Source organism: Pogona vitticeps, chromosome 2 (genome assembly GCF_051106095.1).
Source record: "Pogona vitticeps strain Pit_001003342236 chromosome 2, PviZW2.1, whole genome shotgun sequence".
NCBI classification, from domain to species: Eukaryota; Metazoa; Chordata; class Lepidosauria; order Squamata; family Agamidae; genus Pogona; species Pogona vitticeps.
Genome location: NC_135784.1, coordinates 157,907,203 through 157,928,008, shown reverse-complemented (window position 1 = coordinate 157,928,008; position 20,806 = coordinate 157,907,203). Strand labels below are relative to the sequence as shown.

Sequence of the window (20,806 nt, the reverse complement as noted above, 5' to 3'; positions counted from 1 at the left end):
CAAGAGACGTGGGAATAAATTGGGAACACGTCTGAGGGAAAGCGAGGCAAGGGTAGGCAAAAGCTGTGCAGATTTTAGGAGGAGATCTTTCAGAAAATGCATCACACACAGAATCTTACACTGAACTTGTAATTAGAATGGAATGTATACTTGCATAACAAAAGGGAACTCCTCCTCAAGCTACAGTATAAAATGGAATTAAGTTGCGTTCTCAAAACTGAACAACTTCTATATGTGCCAGGTACCCTTACCTCTTCCATCCCAACCAACACACACATGCGTAAAAATTAAGGAAAGAGCAGGGTAAGACAATCAAAAACAATTTTGTATATATTTCTCCAAATATCTGGAATATCCCAGACTACCTGAAAGCTTTACAGAAAACAAAAATAGAAATCTAAGCCTGGGTATGCTCCCCTCTAAATATGGACTTTCCACAGCTAACTGCAACAATCCTGCAAAACTAATCATTGCACTTGCAAATGCCCCTCCCAGCCCGATGTGCTATAGCTTGGAACCTTTACAAGAACTGAAAGAAGAATCAACCCTCATTTCTATGGATCTCACTCCTAAAGGATGTTCATTATGAAAGATGGGAGCTCCTTATTCAAAAACTGCACACCTTTGAGGTGAGGTCATGTTCTAGACCGAGTCACAGATATGAATTCCAGAGATAATTCATAAAAAGAGACAGGCGAACTCTTTCGCTGACTGTCTTTTCCCTAGTCCTTCAACATCTAAGTAGAGTCTTGAACTGTACTCAATATAAGCTATTTCATTACACTCAATCTGTTATGTGATACGCAAGGCAATGTTGCAGAATTGCTCTGGCCTACCATACAGGTTGGGCTTGCTTGGCAACAGAGTGAGATGATTTGTGAGAAACAGCAACCATAAAACAGGCTAAATTTTAGGTCTAACATATGTCTGTTGGGAATATATGAAACAGCTTATCTGTTAAGTTTTAGGAGTACCATGAGAACTATGTGGAGATAAATCAGTGAGAGAACTGCCAGGCCTGTAGTGATGCTTTGAAATGATGTAAGTACTGTTTAATAGAAAATCATCATTAATAGCTGCAGGTCAGTTTGCTCTGAGATACCTGTAACCTGACATTTCCTAAAAACATGTTATTCGCATATCAACACATTGAAATGATATGGAGTGCTCTGAAATTCCTGAGTTGGTACATACACCCCAATTGTTTTTTATTGTACTTTCTTCTTAAACCAAGTCTTCTTAAATCAAGTTAAACAGATTTCTGTGACTGAGTAATCAGTCAAATGAATTCCTTCTCATTAAAGTAATCAGTAACAATATTAGAGGCAGGCCATGCTAACGAGGCAGCCTTCCTTCCCCCAGCTAGAAAAAAACTCTTTTGAGTTTCAAAAAGGCAGAACGGGAGAAGGATTCCCCCACCACCACCAGATTGCCTCTGACTGTCCTCCGTTTTAAGAGATGGGTCACAAGTTCCAAACGGCTAGCTGAAGAAGAGCTGGAAGCCAACCTGCCTGCTGCAGCTGTTTCCATCTAAGAAGCTAACCTGGCCTCTACACCCTCAGCCGTGTGAATTTGGGACATTAAATACAGCACGTAAGTTTGGAACTGCCCACAAGAACTTGATGCACAGCTTTGAAGATGATTTATCATTGAAACACCTGCTCCTGCATTAATATGATTTCATAATTCCATCACGGTATGAAGCTCAGCACTGCTATAAATTAAGTACTACAATCAAGGTGTTTGTACCACATTACTTAAAGTAGTGATCATTTTGAGAAAATAAAGCCATGCACACTTGAGGTTCAATGGGGCTTCCTTTGCTTTCAGCTTATTCAGGAAGGCAAAAGAAATACCAAGAAGAATAGCAATGCTTTGGCCTGCTGAGCGGAAACATCAAGTCTCTTATGTGGCAATCCTTCATCTGGCTAATAGGTATACCATGTTTAGTGTTCTCCAGAAAAATTACTTGTAAGGGAAGAGGTTTGATCCCCTAGAGACAGGCTACCACCCCTCATAGCTGTGTTTAGATAGAAGTAGCATCTGTAATATGAAGAACCCGTTTAAAAACACCTCAAGACATGGTTACAGTTCTGTAGGATTTATGGTGTTTGTTTTTTCCTGTGAGTAGCAGACCACCATAATATGTCTCAAAAGCTGTTTGCAAGTTCTCTCTATTTTAGAAGGAATTTACCACCTTTGACCCACAGAACTTGTCAATGTATTTTTAGAACTCAGCCTGTAAAAGGGCTGATCAAGCAGATGTGCAGATATTAGTTTATATAGCAAACTGATATTCAGATATCCCCATGAGAGCCACATGCACTGTGTATAGTATGGAAGTTAGCCTTTTGTCCATTTAGGAAAGTGTACACATCAGTTTAGTGACTTCAGAAAATATTAATACTTCACTGGCAATTTTAATTAGACATTTTTCCCCATAAACAATGGTCCAGTCTCCTCGGACATGCTCGCAACTCTTCGTTAATGAATGAGTAATGACAATGAGCTATGCAATACATGCACAGATGAAGAGAATTGAACCCCATGTCTTTTAATCTAAATCTAGTTCTGCAATGTATTCAGAAAAGCTTATTTCTAAAAAGCATATCATGTGCTGGCATGAAGCCATTTTTTAAAATCAATTGAAATGGTTTGTATTTCTCAGCCAATTCAGTGCTAAACTTTTTCACTTACATCTCCCTCTGTTGCTAAACACAATTTCCGTCAGGCACAGAGTTCCCTCCTTATGGCAACAAGAGCATGCAAAGTTGTCGTGATCCATGCAGGGTGACTATTAAGGCTGCTTTGCTTTGGACACTTACGGATACATGGCCATCGTAGTCAGCTTAACAAAGATGTCCTTACTCGGTGCATCAACAGTGTTACAAGTAAAGGCTTGTGGTGGAGGCATTTTGTGTTTTTTGCAGAAGTCAGCTGGAGAGAGGCTGTATTCTTGTCTAACTTCATGCAGGTCAGACTTGGCTGCTATCACCAAGCAAGGTATCCTGCTGTCCATGAAGTGCTGCTACATAATGTAAGTGAAAGGAGAGGAAAGTTACCATCGAGATAAATAAAATCTCAGGGACATTCATAGACCAGAGTCTGTGAATCACAAGCAGTGTAGTCTGTGGGTAAACTATTGAAAGGAAGATAAACAAAACTGCACTGGAATAGCACAAAGATAAGTAGATTTTTAGTTTGGTTTAGCAAATGCATTTGTATAGCCATATGTAACAAACAAACATGGGGATCTTGAACACATTTACACAGATGTAACTGTACTACTTAACAGTTTAGGAATCCTTCTAGAATTGCAGGTTTAAAATAGGTTGCTGCATCTAATCTTTAGGAATACATTCACGTTTTCAGATCACATGATCAGGTTAGTTTCACTGAAAATAATGAATGTCTCCCAAGGAAGTAAAAATGAAGAAAAGTTTTGCTTAAAACAGTGGATCTCTGGGTTTGCCACCAAATCTGACAGATTTGAATTTGGAATACAACTCAGTATGTCTCTGGTTCTTCTCAGTGTGTGATTTTAAATTTGATTTTCAAACCTTGCAATGGTATTTTCATCTGGAAGTTCTAGTGAATGGTATTTCAACAACTTCATTCAACATTTAGATTTTTTTTAACCTAGTAGAAGCATTATACATACGATATAAAACACCTTCACTTTTATAATTAAAATGTACTTGAAAGTAAACACATCAAACTGCACTGTCACATTATCCTGATCTCCACATATCAGGGGTTCAGTAGCTCATCTGCAAAGTATCAGTATTTAGCAGCTTAAACATGGGTAAGATAATACCATATGATGATGCATATGCAAGACACTTGCAAATTGCTATATGTAAGTTATTTCAGTGCAGAAAGTATGCCGTGCTTCCAGCAGTCCCTACTAGAGACAGGGATATTCGTATACGAATATGGCCCCACAGGTGGAAATAATGCGGGTCCACTCACCATTCCACTGCGGACGCCAGCTCGAAGGAGCCTTCCTATTGCACCATTGTCCGCAATGGATTAGCCACTCTGTGACCTGGCAGAGAGGCTTGTCATCCCGCCTCCTGCCAGGAGTGGCTAATCCATTGCAGACAACGGCGCAATGGGAAGGCTCCGTTGAACTGGCGTCAGGGGCAGAATGGTGAGGTATTTCCTCATTATTTCCACCTGTCAGGGGATATTTGCATTCATATACAAATACCCCCATCTCAAGTCCCCACATCATATCTGTCAGTTAGAAAGCAGGATGGTGACTAGATAAGACTTTCTAAAAAAAATTCCATCCTTCCTTCACAGAATTTGGAAGTTTTTATGGTAACTGTCAGCCATGAAACTGGTTGACCAGTTTCCTTCTCCCAAAGGATAACCTGTAGCACATGCCACTGTCACTTCACAACTATCCTGTACTACAGGTTATCCTTTGGGAGAAAGAGATTGGTCAGCCAGTTTTGTGGCGATTGGGAATAGGAACCTGGGAGTCCCAAGGCTCATCAGCCTTTAGCACTGGTTAGAAGTGCATAGATAATAAGTAGAAGTTTGTGAAATCACCTTGATACACCAGGCAGGAAGAAGTAATGTGAGATGAATAAGCAGATACAAACCTTAAACATTCTCGCACAGTATTCAAAGGATTTGGGGTTGCTGACATCATATACTAGGCATACAGCATCACACATGATTTCAGCATCACATAGGAAGTCAGATTCACAAACATTATGCAACTAAGAAGAGAGAAGAGAGTTTTAAAACATCACCAAAAAGCCCCCCAAACATAACAAGTGTTATTTGTTTGCACTTAACATTCAGCCTTGCTCTCCTTCCCTTTTAAGGACAGAAAAGATACAGCCAGCTCATGTACACAGTGGCTGAAATATAATACTAAGTTGCAGGTAGAGCAAGACCATTAAATCAGTGGAATGTACAGAAGAATTCGCTCAGCAAATCACCACTAATCCAATAGGTCTACTCTAGGTCTGACTTCCAGATCTCAGCCAGTATATGTGTCTGTGCACATGTACATATATGTGTGTACGGTGTAGCTACTTATGTCCAGTTCTGCAGAGACCAAGGATTTTTTCCCTTCTCTTCTGCAGAAAACAGATAGATCTTCTATCAAGAATTCACACATTTAAACCTGCTATTGCTAATGTGCCTGCAAGACCCATCTATATGAAACAATGATGCGTAAAGTACAGTTTTATCTCCGTAGTGCTACCTGTCCATTTCCATTTTGATAGATCACCAGTAATTTGCAATTCATTTTATTGGTCCAAAACAGATATAACTTTAATCCTGCATATTATTGTTAGACCATTTTCTTCTACTTCATCCAATCCCACCAAAGCAGTAAAATGTTCATGCAGTAAGTGACCTGGTGAGAACTTTAAGAGCAGGGAAGAAGGCATGGTGCATGGACGTGACAACCCTCCCCTTAAGCTGCTGTAACTGAGGAGGCCAGGTAGCAAGGACAGGCAGATGCAACGATGAAGGGACTGATTGGATGCACGAGCAATACAGTGGTGCCTCGCTTAGCGACGTTAATTCGTTCTGCAAAAATCACTGCAGAACGAAAACGTCGCTATGCGATATTATAAAGCCCATAGAAACGCATTGAAACCCCTTCAATGTGTTCCTATGGGCTTAAAACTCACCACTGAGCAAAGATCCTCCATAGCACCGCCATTTTTGGTGCCTCTAAAGCGAGGAATCCGTCCCTAAACACAGCGAGCAGCCATGTTTTTCCCCCGGCGGCCATTTTGAAACCGCCGATCAGCTGTGCGAAAATGGGGGCTTTGCGATGATCGCTTCCTTGCGATCATCACAAAGCGAAATTTCCCCATAGAGAACATTGCAAGCGATCGCTTTTGCGATTGCAAAAACAGTGTCGCTAAGCGATTTCGGAGCGATCGCTAAGCAAGGCACCACTATATATATGACTATGTTTACCATAAATCCTCTTGATAACAGAGGTGTTTCTGCCCCAGGAAATAATGTATTGTAAATCTAATCAGGCTCTAGTCAAGGCTGTAAACCACTACATAAAGAACAAGACTTGCACAAGAAAGCTACTTAAAATGTCAACTTCTAAGAAGCAAATTGTTCCACAAGGAGGTCTTATGGACCCAAAACATGAATTTGTGCACACTGAAAGTAAGCACTGAACAACTATTTACAGATCTTTTAACTGATTCCAAAACTTCAAAACAACACTATAATACTCTGTGCAGTCATTAAAGAGTAAAGTTTCATAGCTACACGTCAATACGGTCTTACCAGCAAGTATTTTTCTTGCCCATATACATAGACTGTATTGATTGCATAATAGGATTTGTGTTCTGGACGCAAATGCTTCTGCTTCTGAAAGCGTAAAAAAATCAGATATTAAGGAAATCATGTCTGGCTAACTGATTTAGGTTCAACCACAGCACACAACATATCACACATTATGCAAAAATAACCAGAAGACCAGAAGTCTTAGCTGAAGAATGTAGTAAGGGAGAAAAGATTTGGAAAAACACCAGTATGGCATGACGTTTAAGAACCTAGTGGTCTTTAAAAGGGAGGCACAGCTGCAATTCCACTGCAGGGCTCCTTTTCTAGGCCAGATGTGCACTTGCAATTCTCTCTCCTTGGCATCATATTCTCAGATCTTTGAACTAATTCCAAACCCAGAGGAGAAGCATTGAGGTGCAACTGCATCTACCCCTCCAAACCTTTAAGAGAGGAAGACTCAATGTTGCCCCGTTCCCCAATATGACAAAAAGAAGGGCCAAATATATGGAAGGGAAATCCAAGACAAAAAGTAAAGGGGACAACCACAGTCATGATTATGGGTTGTTAAAAAGCAGTTACTTTCTAACTAGGTTTGTATCATTGGTCATATTTTAATTTTTTTAGGGAATGCTTTTTTAAAAGAGGCTTTTAATTTTTTTCAAATGTTTTTCAAATTGCTTTTAATGATGGTTTAGTATTGATAAGATGTTTAGTTGTTTTTGTATAGTTTTAAATTTGTGAGTCACCTTGGGCCCCCTGTGGAAAGAAAGGAGGCATTTAAATAATACTGATAGTCAGGCAAACAGATAAGAGATATATAAATAGACAGGAAAAATTGATAGATCTCTGTGGGTAAAAGAAAAGGGGACTCTTACCATTAGGTTTCTTCCAAGCAGTGCCTGGAGAACTCCGCTTTTCCCACAGCCTTTAGCTCCAATTAGATTACATCTGAACACGTTCCTCTGAGTTTGTTTTTTCTGGAGATCAATCTTTTTATCTCTAGTTACTACATACAAAAAAGGAGATTTCACAATGGTATGCACATCACAAAGATGTTTTGGAATAAGGTGCATTGGAAGAGATGAATCAGAAGAATATCATTATCTATTTTTACAAAGAGGAGGCTGGAAGACAATTTAAGTTTGCCTAAGCTGTATATTTTGGCATAATGTTAAGAAGATAAAAGAAAAGAAAATCTTTCAGATGTTTGCAGCTAGGTTGCCTGAAGCTCCTGTGCTTTTAAGTGGCAGTAGTTAAAAAAACGTCGCTCTAAGATCATTCACACACATAGCAAACCAACTTTTAAAAAAAAGACCCACAACAGAAATGGTGGACACCTCTGACTGAGCAAGAAATGATCCACAGCTAGCATGCTTGCTGAGTAAATGAATTGCTAATGGCCGTGCATCATGTGACCACAAACTTAAATTGTTAAATTAAAGGGGGAGAACTGGAAATCATTTTGTTGATGTGAGCATGTCCTAAGTGGCTTGAGGTAATTTCACTAGTTGATACTGGTCTGCTGCATCTTAAACTATCTGTAGGAGGTCTCCTACATCAGAAAAAGGGGGAGCCAGATCAAGGCCAATTTTTTTTAACCAAAAGCTAATAGTCAAAGCACTGGTTACTAGGCAAAGTTGATGTATGAAATTCAGTTAGCATCTGACTACCTCTTTTCTTTTCCCTGTCCTCAAAAGATTGTCAGGTCACAATCTTGTGGGGATAATAGAAACACCAGCTCAGAAGAAGTTTCCCTCCAATAAAACTCACTTTTCTGAAAGTCAAGTCAGTTCAAGCTCTTTTCACAAATCTTTTTCCAAACTGTCTCTTCAATTCGACCCAAAGTAAACATTACAAAGGCACACATGAGTTCTATTGCACTAGGTTTAACATGTAATTTAAAGAACTGTGATGCAACTTACTGCATTGCTCTCTGCTCATCATCCAAAGGCCACATCCAGCAGCGCAAGGGGAGCAGGGGTGATAAATGGGGACCTATCACAGACTTTGGCTGAAGATTATTGGAGAAATACAAACTACAGTGGACCCTCTACTTACAGAATTAATCCGTATTGGAACAGTGGCTGCAGGTCTAAAAGTCTGTAGGTCGAGTCTCCATTGACCTACAATGCATTGAAACCCGATTAATCCTGTCAGCGGCCATTTTTGTTCCATTTTGGTTTTTTTCTGGTCTGTAGGGCGATTCTCCGGCTGCAAGTCGAACCTAAATTTTGCGGCCAGAGAAGTCTGTAACTCGAAAAGTCTGTAAGTCGAGCCGTCTGTAAGTCGAGGGTGCACTGTAGTAACATCTGTATCTCTCCGTTCCCCTACTATGTGCTGTTTAAGTTTATGTTTCATGACTATAACTCCATCAGCCACAACATCTCTGCAATCTCTACCTCTCACCTTCTATTTACTCAGATGAACAGAGAAAGGTAGCAACTTTTATCCTCTTAAAGAACTACCAAAATACACTGGCATGTGCAAGTTGTTACCTGTAATTGCTGATGCTTGGGATTCCTGCTCAGTCAATATTGAATAGCCTAAATAACCCAAATACTCAAGGCAGCGCTGTACATCCAAGTAAGTAGTAAGTCTGTAAAAGATCAAACATGCTTCCTAAGTTATCAAATGTTTTTGCAGCCCAGATTTCCTCAATCAAGTACTTAAGATCTGTGTATTTATGAAAAGATTCAAGGAATACACACACACACACCAGATGTACCATTTACATCCAAAAGACAACAAAGTGAGGATAGAGGAAAGACAGACCAAAGAAGGACAGTCTTTTTCCACTTTTAGTCACATTAGTTAAGGCTCTCCTGGGTGTGCTCAGTGTGGCATCAAATATGTACAGTACAATGAACTTTATGAAGAAAATTCACACTGCTGAGGGAAAAAATTATATGAAGAGACTTGCTGGTGTCCAGCTTTTAACTGCAGCACAAGCCACACTGGCCAAAATTTTCTGCCTAATCATACTGGTATAGTGCAAATGATGTCCTTTTGGAAGTGAACTGCCTCACATTAAGAAATCTCTACAGACATTATCTGTTGGATACTCAGTCATGTAACCAAGGGATTTCTTAAATTGAGAAAATGTGCTTCTCAGACTTCTACCTTCCATACAGCCACAAAAGACAATTTCAGTTTGAAGGAACAAATATACATGATGATTCAACTTTTTCCTAGATTACAGATTTAAAGGTGCATGGTCTCCCTGCACCTCAAACCTGCCTGCATACAGAAAAACAGTATTTTAGAGAAGGAATGTTAGCTTAATCTCTTCCCCATACATGCTTCTTCACAGAGTGTTGAGAGCCTTAAGACATGAGGTACCTGCAGCATGGAAATCCATAAAAAGCTATACTAATTTATTTTGATTGCACAGGTCTGAAACTTTTCAAACTTAAGGAGTGGTCCTGCTCATTTTCATTTTGTGTCCCTGAAAAAGAAATAGCTGAACTGCTGATAGACATCCCATTCACCCAGCCCCTTAGTCCTCTTTTAAAAAGTGCAATGAACAGGAGAGCTCTGTAGTTTATGTAACTGCCTGCTGAACTTACGTCCACTGAGAGAGAAATCCCTGATAAGTTATCCAACCCCTTTCATTTGTGCAAACAGTGCTGTTGACATCTGGTCCCCATGGCATATAAGGGAAAACTTTGAACAAATCCTTGAGTTCATCAGGAGACAAAGCACAATCACGGTCCTGAAAAAAGATATATTTAGAATTAATAATGATGCTGTTTATAATTACGACCATTCACCAGAATGAAATTTCACTTCAGAAAGGCAAGTTAGTTTACAGTGTTTAAAAGAAGCAAAAGTCAATGTTAAATAATAATGCAGTAATAACTATATGTTGTCAAGTTAATTCCAACTCACAGAAGGCATAGTGGGAAACTGAACTCTCTACCTCTCGCTCCACAGCCAGGTATCTAAACCAATGACTATCCAGCCCAATGTTAAATACTAAAATAATTTACATGATTCTTTAAGCCTGACTTCTAAATGGCTTTAATTATAAGTCTCTGAGGCACAGAAATGTATGTTATATAAAGAGTCATTTGTCTTTTCAAGCAATGTAAACAATTACCCATCAGAGAGAGAGAGAGAGAGATTTAACTGATAGGTTTGCTGCTGTCTCCCAACAAATTCTGAGCACTGATCATTAGAATGTTCCAAATAGTCCTTATGAAAATAGCCTTCAAATAAGATTAAAAGCTTACCAAATCATGCTTATCAAAAATGCTTTGGAGGAACAAATATGCATGATGATTCAACTCTGTTGTGCAGTCAGAAGGTACTTTTAACCTGATGGGAAAGAAAGCAACATCATTCAGGGGGGGAAACATTCAGAACTTTCCTATCTTTATTTTTCACTGCCTTTCCATAATTTCTTGCCTGTAAATACAGTAAAGTTGGTGCTACCATATCAGACATAAGGCCTATATAATCTCCAGTGACCAGTCTCAGGATCCCTAAAAACAGAGCAGGTGGACAGCAATCCTTTCCTGCAGTTGTTTTCCAACGCCTGGTATTCTGATATATGGTGCCTCAATTTCTGGAGGCAATTTATGTCATGCCCAGCAGACATAATTTATTGACTATTCTAACCTACAACATGAAGTCACAGATATGTGACCTGAAAGTTAAAAGAAAAGGTTGCTTTAGACCACTGAAAAGCTTCAGGTAAAATCTGGGCTCCAATTTTTTTTAAATTAAGCCAGTTATTATCCAATTTACTTCGACAGAACAAGATAAGCATTCCCAATGAGCTTCTTGGTTGAACAGAGGCTTTCACATTTCTCTAGTCACTATGCCAAGCGCGCCATTTGAAGGCCAACTGACAGAGAAGTCCTTACATTTAATTCTGATTTTTGTTCCAGAAGAAATGTCACCCAGCAAACATACAAATGACAGTTGCTAATTCTGTAAGTAAAGAAACACTCTAGAGATGAGGAAGGTTTCCCATAAGGAGCTACTCTGCAGATATTTTATGATACACAGTCTCTTTAGATAAGATGTGTAACCCTTTGCAAACCACTGGATTTGGGTTTATTTTGAGGGCAAGAAATATCCCAGAAGCATTTGGATAGCCACTACCGGAAATAATATTACACTACAGGACTTTTGTACCAATCCAGCAGATCAGATCTTTTATGTTCTAAGAATTCTGGATACAGCTGTTTCCACTAGACTGAGGAACCTTATTTTGATAGGCATATAGCATAAACCGTTATTTATAATGTCACAAAAATAAAAGCTATAAGAATACCTACAGTGGAAATAAATACTCTGGTGTCAGCTCCAGGTCGTCATCATATCCAAAGCGGCGCAATACTGTCCAAGTCGTTTCATGCCTCCCTCGCTGAATAAAAAGTGTGTGTAGAAAAAGAAAGCCTGAAAAGAGAAAGTTCTTGACTTCCTATCTTGTTTATGAAATGACAAGATTTCATACAAACAGAGGCATGCAAGGGTCTTGCTCTTGCAAAAGGTGGTAGTCCCTGGGTTGAAACACCAAAAGCTCACTCTTTCCACTGAAAAGAGGCTGTTATCACCCCTCCACCCTGTCTTACAGGTACAGATGGCAAGCTATGCACCAGTGTTTTTAGATGTCAGTGGAGCTTAATAAATGTGCTCCTGGTACTTCTGCATCATTTTCATACTGGAAGCACCCACTGAAAGGACAAACAAATCTACAGAAGGAACAGCTATGAAGCAATCATTTGATAGTCACAGGCACTATAAACAAGCCAGTGATCTATACAAACCACGTGAAAGAATACAGTGCTACCTCGACTTATGAACTTAATCCGTATTGGAGCAACGTTCGTACATTGAAAAGTTCGTAAGTCGAAGTACCATTTCCCATTGAACTGCATGGGAACGGAATTAATCCGTTCCAGCATTTCAAAAGGCAAAAAAGCAGGGGAAAAGGGCTGGAAATTCCAGTTTCCCACCATTTCTCCCTGCTTTTTTAGCTTCAGAGGTCTCAAATGGCTTCCTCCAATGTCGGGGCGAAAGCCCTTTGAGACCTCCAAAGGTGCCAATCGTGGCGGTGGGGACCCCCAGGGAGGTGTCCCAGGGCTTTCCGCCCGACATCAGAAGGAGCCCTTTGAGAGATCCGAAGGCGCAGATCGTGGTGGCAGGGACCCCCGGGGAGGTCTCCCATGGTGGTGGGCAAGCATTGACTTGCCAACGGAGCCTCGACCTCGTTTGTAGGTCGAGCTCCCTTCACAAGTCAATGCCAATTTTTGCCAACAGAGTCATTCGTAAATCAAAAAGTTCATATCTAGGGACGTTTGGAAGTCGAGGGTTGACTCTACTTAATATTATTTGCCCTGAACCTCAATGGATCAGAAGTAAAACCCTCCAGTCATATAGGGAGGAGACTGCATTATGTATATATCTTTTGCCCTTTCTCCCATTTATCAGCAAGCTCTACTCCACCTTTACATTTTCATGTGAAGATATATAGCACCTACCCTTTAATGTCAATCCATTATCTGCAACTCCATCACTCATATTCTTCCTGACTACATTCTTTACATCTTCCAATGCTTGAGGTGCCAGGGGTGTGTTAAAACAGATTCTCTAGAAAGAGATAAGAAACATTTCAAATCAAGATGTGACAATACAAAGCTTCACATATCCCCCTGCAACATTTTATTGCAGTCCATGTACTCTTGCTAGAACCTGTTTTCATACCAGTAACACCACAATAAACTAACAGCCTTCATGACAGCATAATACATCATGGCAGCAATTGATCCAGGCTCAGAAATAGGACTACAGCTTGTCTGTCAGTCTTGTGGTTAGGCACTTGCTTGAGAGAGATTTCATTCAATCTCTCTTCACATCTCTAGTTCCAATCTCTTTCTCCTTCAGAAGAATGAAACATGATAGACAGGACCCAAAGTGCTACAAACGTTTTCAGCAATCAATTCCAGTAGCACACTCCCTCCAAAACTCTTCCTACTAGGTTGACAAACCACCTGGATCAACACTGTGACATATCAACAACCTGTGCATTGTTGGGGAAATGGCTGGATTCTGGCCAATTTGTTAAGCTACTGGCAGTGGATCAAGTGGATGTCCTTGCTTAGTGGCAGATGAAACAGCTATAATTATCATCCTCTTAGAATTGTAGAGCTGGAAAGGACCCTATGGATCACTGAGTTCAGCCTCTGTCAGGGAAGCACAATGGAGAATCAAACTTCCAACTTATGTTGGTAGCCAGCTGCCTAATCCACTGAGTTAAAATGTAGCAGCACATGACAAAGACAAAGAGAAAAATCAAAAGAAATAGAAAAAGAAAAAAAGACCTACTTGAAAGAAGTTGAGTTCTGCATCATTAAGAGTGCCATCATTATCTTGATCTGAAATTCTGAAGATCCGAGTTAGTGCTTTTATACAAGCAGGCCTCATCTACAGATTGAGGAACAGTGAAGAAATTGGATTATTTCTTTCCCACAGCTTGTCTTTTGTTTTGTTTGTTCGTTTCTTTGAGCTTCAATATGAAATCCCAAACCTTCTGATAAATCATCAGCACAAAAGAATCTCTAAAAATTCTTAAAAGTTGTACCCAGATACTGGTCTCCTGCTTCTTGCATAAAAAATACAGGTTTTCTTTGTTTATATATGCAAAGGAAACTGTTCTAGATTATGAAAAATGGAAGCTAACAGGTAGATTTTCAGCACATTACTCACAAAAACAGCATTTTATTTCAACATGTATAGATCACTTTTGCCTTTGTTAAACATTAGTATACCTACACACTGATGTTATAGTTTCAATATTCAAATCTAGTTTAAGTTTTAACAAGAATGACAGTGCTTTTCAGAATTTATTACCAGGAAGAATGCTTCACAGGTTCAGAAACCCATCTGCTTTACACTTTTTATTCATTATCTGAATGGTTTCATGAGATTTCTTAAGAGTAAAACCAGAAAGCAGAAATGTTTAACTTTAGCCTTTGGCACTGAAAAAGATCACTATGGAAAATCATTTCATCTCACATATGACATTTTCTTGGTTGAAACTTTGAGCAAGAAAGCTAACTATTGCTCTCAAACTGTTTCTTCCTTGAGATTTGCTTTATCACTTCGTGGTAGAGAGGGAACTAGTGACACCAATTACATGCGTAAATGAGAAATTTCAAGCCCAAGGTCTCTGACCACACAACCAGAAGCTTGTAATACAAAAACCAAGTGATATCTTATAGACTCTACCCTGACGTCAGTGTAAGATTATTCTAATTTGTAGTCTGTTTAAAGAGAAAGGAGTTCACCAAGTGAAACTTCCAGAATCCATGGAATATTATTGCGGACCAGATGAACAAATAATAGTTAACTTTCTTTATTCTAAAATATGATTCACCCCTCTGATTTACAGTACAAGCATTCAATTTCCAAGAAAATCAGGATAAAACCAATCAGCACAACAAAATACTAATCAAAACAGGCAGGAGAGAAAGGCGACACAGCAAAAACCTAGTAAGAAAAAAATGGCATGAAATGAAGCCTCCACTTAAATAAATGCCTTCTGAAAGAGTAACAGGCCTGAGATACAGGAAGTAGAACTTAAATGCAATGGCTCAAAACTCCTTCTCTTTCATACATACACCACCCATGGTGGTGAAAGGAGGATACAGATCAGGTGCTCAGTTGACAAGTAAGCAGGCACGCTCTCATATGAGAAGGCAATCCAGAAACCCTCACTTTGAATTAGGTCCAGAAACAAATGGGGAACCAAATCAATTGACACAACATTGGCAGTGCAAACCCTCATAATTACATTTTTGGAACTAGCTGCAGCTTTCAGACTCCCCATAAAACTGGTGTGTTAGAAAAGCAGATTGATTTGAAATGTTGTGTTGGAGAACAGTTTTACAGATACTACGGACCACAGAAAAGTGGTTTCTAGATCAAGACAAGCTTAAATTTTTACAAACTAAAACAACTAAACTGACACTACTGTATTTTAATAATTTGAGAAGACTAATTAGAAAACTGGAAGGCAATAGGAAAGCAGGTCAACCTAACTGAGACAGACTGACTCAACAACCAAAAAAAGCCACAGCCTTGAGCTCGCAAGACCCAGGCAGCACCATTATTGACAGGAACTTTGGGAAGTTATTACTTCACAGGATTGCTATAAGTTGGACGTGATTTGGTAGCACATAAGAAGCTCCAAGTCAAAATAGATACCTTGACTTTTATCCACAAATTGTTTTGCAAACTAGGCACACTGTATCTCTCAACCCTTTCTTGAGACCAACATGCAACAGGACTCTTGCCATTAAAAGATAACAGTAACTGGAAATGTGTAGACATTCTGATGAAGGAAAACCTCTTTACTAAGTAGCCCTTAAAATGGATTCTAAGTAGTATTACACAGGGTCATTTCAAGTTAAGGAGAGCATGGCTCATCCCCTCAAAGGTGTAATAATAGGCCTCAGTTGGTTAGTTTTAAAAAACCTGGCATGGGTTGGGTCACAGGAAAAATGTGGCCCTCTGCAATCCCATCAGGGATCACGTTGTCCACTCCAGATCTAAACTCATAAGGTAATGAATCCATCAAGGTAATAATCTCCCCAAACATCTTCATTCTGCACAAGACAAGCAATCATAGCAAATGAAGATGATGACCTGCCAGGAATTCCTGAGCTGCAACAGCCAGGGGAAAACAAAACAACTAGTCTGAGGTCTTACTCACTGCGAGCTCAGGAAAGAGAACGCTAGGCAGAAGATGGTCAGTAGACCAACATAACCGCTAATACCAGAAGGATAGCTCCCATGACAACCCTGACCAAGAAAAGGAAGAGAAGCAGGGAAAAACCCTGGGAAGTTCAACTCTTGTTTTCTTACCATGGCCCACCCAGCTTCTACCACCACATGTACCTTACTTTGTTCCTGGAATAATGGCGTCCAAAGCACGCTCAGCATATTTCAGATGCATAGCAGCCATTAACCAAATAAAAACAGCAAATATTTGAGAACCCCAAATAAGAGAAAGTACTTTAACTTATCACATTTCAAGGCCAGAAAATGTAGTCTGAGTACCAAAAGCACTCTTTTTGACCAGAAGACACCCTGCTAGTACACAATTTGAGAATTATCAGCAAGAACCATTTATAGGGTTCAATACCTCTTTTTCCTCTGGACAATATAGAGGTCCTGTAGGATGTAGAACAGCTTTCTGTGCATAATAAAACAGTTCAGATATATTCTTCAAGTTCTTGGCTGAGCACTGTGGAGATAATGAAACTGTGAGCAATTTTGAAAGCTTTGATAAAAAAAACATTTAGCACACAGGTTTTAGACTGATAGTTTTGCACAAGGATTTCAGTACAGTACTAGATTTTCTTAGGAGCAGCATTTTGATGAGACTCCATTCCACCCCCCAAGTAAATGGTTTTTAACTCTTTATCTTGTGCATTTTTATGCTTCCTTCACAGTGTTAAATGTTTAGCAGTTTAACCTACCGCTATCATGAAGTTATTATTGTATTTCTTGTTTTAAACTGCAATCAGATCTTCTTTTAGGCTACTTAAAATGTTAATTTATATTGGAGAAAAGGTTACAAATATGTAAAAGTAGTGAATAAAATAAAAATGAGTCAGTGGAGATACATGGGCAATTCAAGGCACTTCATTATATGTATCAGTATTATTTCATGTGATTTATTTTAATCCTAACTCAGCACAAATGTTATTTGCCAAAACAGTTCCCATCAAGAAATAAGACTCAGGAACCCCCTTCCTGCTTTCTAGTCGAAAGATAAGAAGCAAAAGGAAAGAGGAGTGGCAGGAACTACAGAGGAGTCTGACAAGGCCATGATAAGTTGGAAGCAGGCATTTATACTGAGCAGATGTATCTTCCATGCCTGCACTGCTTGGTTGAAAAAACTCCTTATTCTTCCAGAGGCTGGCCAAAGGGAGACTGCCCTCCTCTCAATTCCACAAGAAGTTGCAGGGAAACTGGCACCTGGGGCCGAGTTCTCTGTGAGGATGCAGGGAAGCTCTTGGCGGCTGCTCCTTCACAGATCAGAGTTTGTGACTGGAGCTAACCTAGCTTTGCTCTTGCCATGACATCAGCAGTGTAACTCCCACTGTACCATGACAAACGCTAAGAGAAATATTTTATGGTTGTTGTGGGTTTTTCGGGCTCTTTGGCCATGTTCTGAAGGTTGTTCTTCCTAATGTTTTGCCAGTCTCTGTGGCCGGCATCTTCAGAGGTCAGCACTTACCTCTACACAAGTTTCTATCTCTGTATGTTGGTTCATGATGGGAAGGATGGTCTCCATACTACTGTATTCAACCAAATCTGATTTATTCCCAACCAGAATAAGAGGCAGCCTAGAATTCAATTGAGAGAGTATTTAGTAATTAAAAAAAAACACCAAAAAACCCTATAATCCAATATCACATTATTGCTATTATCATCTGCTGATCTGTTACATTAGCAGTTTTGGGATCGATTTTATGAAAAGGAGCAAGTGAAGGAGACAAGATGAATTTTCCTCCAAAGCAAATATGTAAAAACAAACATTTAGCTTTCTTTTCACCTTGCAATTAATAACCAATTAGATAGATAGCCACTTCAAATTACAGGAGTACCTCAGTTTACGTACGCCTCAGTTTATGAGCCGAAATTCGTAAGAAATAATGCCTTGGTTTACATTTTGACAGGTTTTTTTCACTGTAGGAAAAGGACGCATCGCGCCTGGAGGTTTCTAGTGCCACCACCATTGCTATGGCAATCCGTGTTCCGGTTTACATAATTTCCGCATTACATAACGTCCCAGATGATAGATTAATTTCGTAAACTGAGGTACTACTGTAGAATGATTGCCAAATACAAGTCATACTCTTTGGAAAACATCCCATTGTCATTAGTTAAAATTTCTTACAAGAAGAGGCCTCAGTACAGAGAATTCTGATCTATGTTTTGAAATATTAATTCTGTATAAAATTATTTATAACAATGCAGCATTTTTAGGAACCTCTTGTATATAAACACACATTATAAATTCATTACAAAGTACTCAATATATTATGCATATTCTCAGGGCTAAATGGTTGCTTCTTTCATACCAACAGGGTCAACTTAAACATTTAGTTTTAAAGAAAGTTAAGCTGCTTTTTACAAAACAAGATGTGTAAATCAGCAAAATTTTCATCTCAATACATCATATTGGGTCTAATTTAAGCCAAGCAATAGCAGAATTTGCACAAAATAATTCTGCAGTTTGTCACCAACCTTCATCTGAAATAAAACTGTAATTTTAGCTTCCAGTACTATTTTCCAGGCAGCATAAATTTTCAATAATTTGGATTCAAACAGATCTGGAATCTAGACACACACACTGACATGAGGCCCTATTCCCCATTGATAAAGAATAATTGTCAGAACACAGAAACTCATCACAGACCATGAAGTATTATGTTCATAATTACTGAAACAATTACACAAATAATAAAGGATGTGGGTGTGTCCATAGTGAGTAGCTCATAAATGAATCAGAACTTCCTTGACACTGAATGTATTTTTCAACAGAGCTTTAATAGCTTCTTCAGTGCTGTGTTTACTCTGTCTACATTATTTTACACATACCTGCTATCTTTGTCTGTTCTTTCATTGATGAGAGGAATCCACCGACTTGTTACCTAAAGCAATAAGAAACCATTAATGAAGTTGTTGAGGTGCTTCCTTCCATTCAACTAGAATGAATGCTTATGCCCTGCTACCCTGTGTTGCAAATGTAGAAGCACTTTTGAATCGAAGGTGTACAGAATTATGAGCACCACCCAGCCAATTGTACAATGAGTATACAGAAATCAGGTAAGCACCCCTTTAATTAAAATTTTAATCCCATTTTATTTTCTTGCTGTACTAAAAAGACTCGGCCCAACATGGTTAACAACTATTCACATGATTGCAATAATTAATAAACATTAAAATGGCTTAAAAAGTCCAGCTGAAGAGCTATCTCCATTCTTTGCATCAGCAATAAGAGCAGGAACTGATTGCAACTCTGAAGGGTGTGTATTCACCAGCGTGGGAACAACAGATAAGCAAATTCCTCCCATACAGCCATCAAGCAGGCCTCTGTGTGCCATAGGATTCTCATGGGCAAGTAATGAACAAAGGAAGCCCAACTCAAGCAGGTCACATAGTAAGCAGAAGAGAAAAGGCATTTTGAAGGATCATTTAATATAAAATACATTGATGCTTGTTACTCGCTGATTATTAGGACATCTATCTCAAATGGGTATGAATGGGTACAGTGGCGCCTTGCTTTATGATTGCCCCGCATTCCGATGATCTTCTTGCAATTGCAATTGCAAAATGATGGTCTGAATGGGGTTTTTTCGCTTTGTGATGATCGGTTCCCTGCTTCGGGAACCGATCTTTGCAAAATGACGATTTTCCTCCAGTTGATTGGCGGTTTCAAAATGGCCGCCAGGTAAATAAAATGGCTCCCCGCTGTTTTCTGGGACAAATTCCTCACAAGACAGCCACCGAAAATGGCCACCCTATGGAGGATCTTCGCTGGATGGTGAGTTTCCAGCCCACTGGAACTCATTGAAGGGGTTTCAATGCGTTTCCATGGGCTTTTTATTTTCGCATTACGACGTTTTCGTTCTACAGCGATTTCGCTGGAACGAATTAACATCGTAATGCAAGGCACCACTGTACAATCCACATTAAGTACCTTCATCATCAAGCAACTAGACCTGCAGTGGCAACAGATTGGATGCTCTAGCAGCCACATGATAGATCAACAGCATGCATGTTCCCCCCTACAGACTATCTGTAATAACAGTATGATGTGCAAATACCAACATGTCTATCTCCATATCTACAGTACAAAGACCATCTAGTAACAGAAAGCCTAGCTATTCTTGTCATTACCTGTGAGTACAGTCTAGAGAGATGGAAGCAAAAATCAAGTTGCTTTTCAACTAGAAGATGAATGAAGATGATTTGAAAGTGATAAGAGGAATTTTATGCCAACAGATAAATTACTACTCAATAACCAAAATATTTTCAGATAGGAATCTAAGGATCTGAAAGCCAATCTGTGCATTCAAAGGCAAAATATATGCTATATTATTAAACCAGATGTAATACAATATGTGGTTTATTCATACCTTATCAATTGAATTCTTGTTGTTAACTGCATAGACTATGCAAATTACATTCGCCTGGAACAGAGAAGAAACAATTGGGTTATGACTTTAAAGCTGCCCTAAGAAAACATGTCTTACCCTAACATACATTATGAGTGATCAGAAAATTATACAGTTGCATTATGAGCCCAATGGCCTATGGATGCTGATCAGCCCAAAACTAGAATCAACAAAGGAAATGCATAAAATTAAAAAAAAAACATTTAAACATGAATTTCCTTCAAAACATAAAAAAGCATACAATCTTTCGTTCAGGTTGTATATACTTCAAAGAATTACAGAACAGGCTGAAATATGACATTACAGTGTTGTTTACA

The 20,806-nt window shown here is 39.2% G+C and overlaps 1 protein-coding gene across 4 annotated transcripts in view; it reads right to left on the bottom strand.

The window, feature by feature from the left end:
* Positions 1-20,806, bottom strand: part of RHOT1 (ras homolog family member T1) — a 45,021-nt gene that overhangs the window by 13,745 nt on the left and 10,470 nt on the right. For all 4 annotated transcript variants that reach the window (XM_020783566.3, XM_020783580.3, XM_020783588.3 and 1 more), the window contains exons 5-18: positions 20,451-20,504; positions 18,910-18,962; positions 17,543-17,651; positions 16,442-16,543; positions 13,621-13,719; positions 12,777-12,885; positions 11,571-11,691; positions 10,518-10,602; positions 9,852-9,997; positions 8,781-8,881; positions 7,161-7,291; positions 6,286-6,369; positions 4,614-4,733; positions 2,826-3,028 (exon numbers count right to left, since the gene is read on the bottom strand). In XM_020783566.3, coding sequence (XP_020639225.1) covers positions 2,826-3,028; positions 4,614-4,733; positions 6,286-6,369; positions 7,161-7,291; positions 8,781-8,881; positions 9,852-9,997; positions 10,518-10,602; positions 11,571-11,691; positions 12,777-12,885; positions 13,621-13,719; positions 16,442-16,543; positions 17,543-17,651; positions 18,910-18,962; positions 20,451-20,504 — 1,517 coding nt within the window. The remainder of the gene's footprint in view (positions 1-2,825; positions 3,029-4,613; positions 4,734-6,285; positions 6,370-7,160; positions 7,292-8,780; positions 8,882-9,851; positions 9,998-10,517; positions 10,603-11,570; positions 11,692-12,776; positions 12,886-13,620; positions 13,720-16,441; positions 16,544-17,542; positions 17,652-18,909; positions 18,963-20,450; positions 20,505-20,806) is intronic.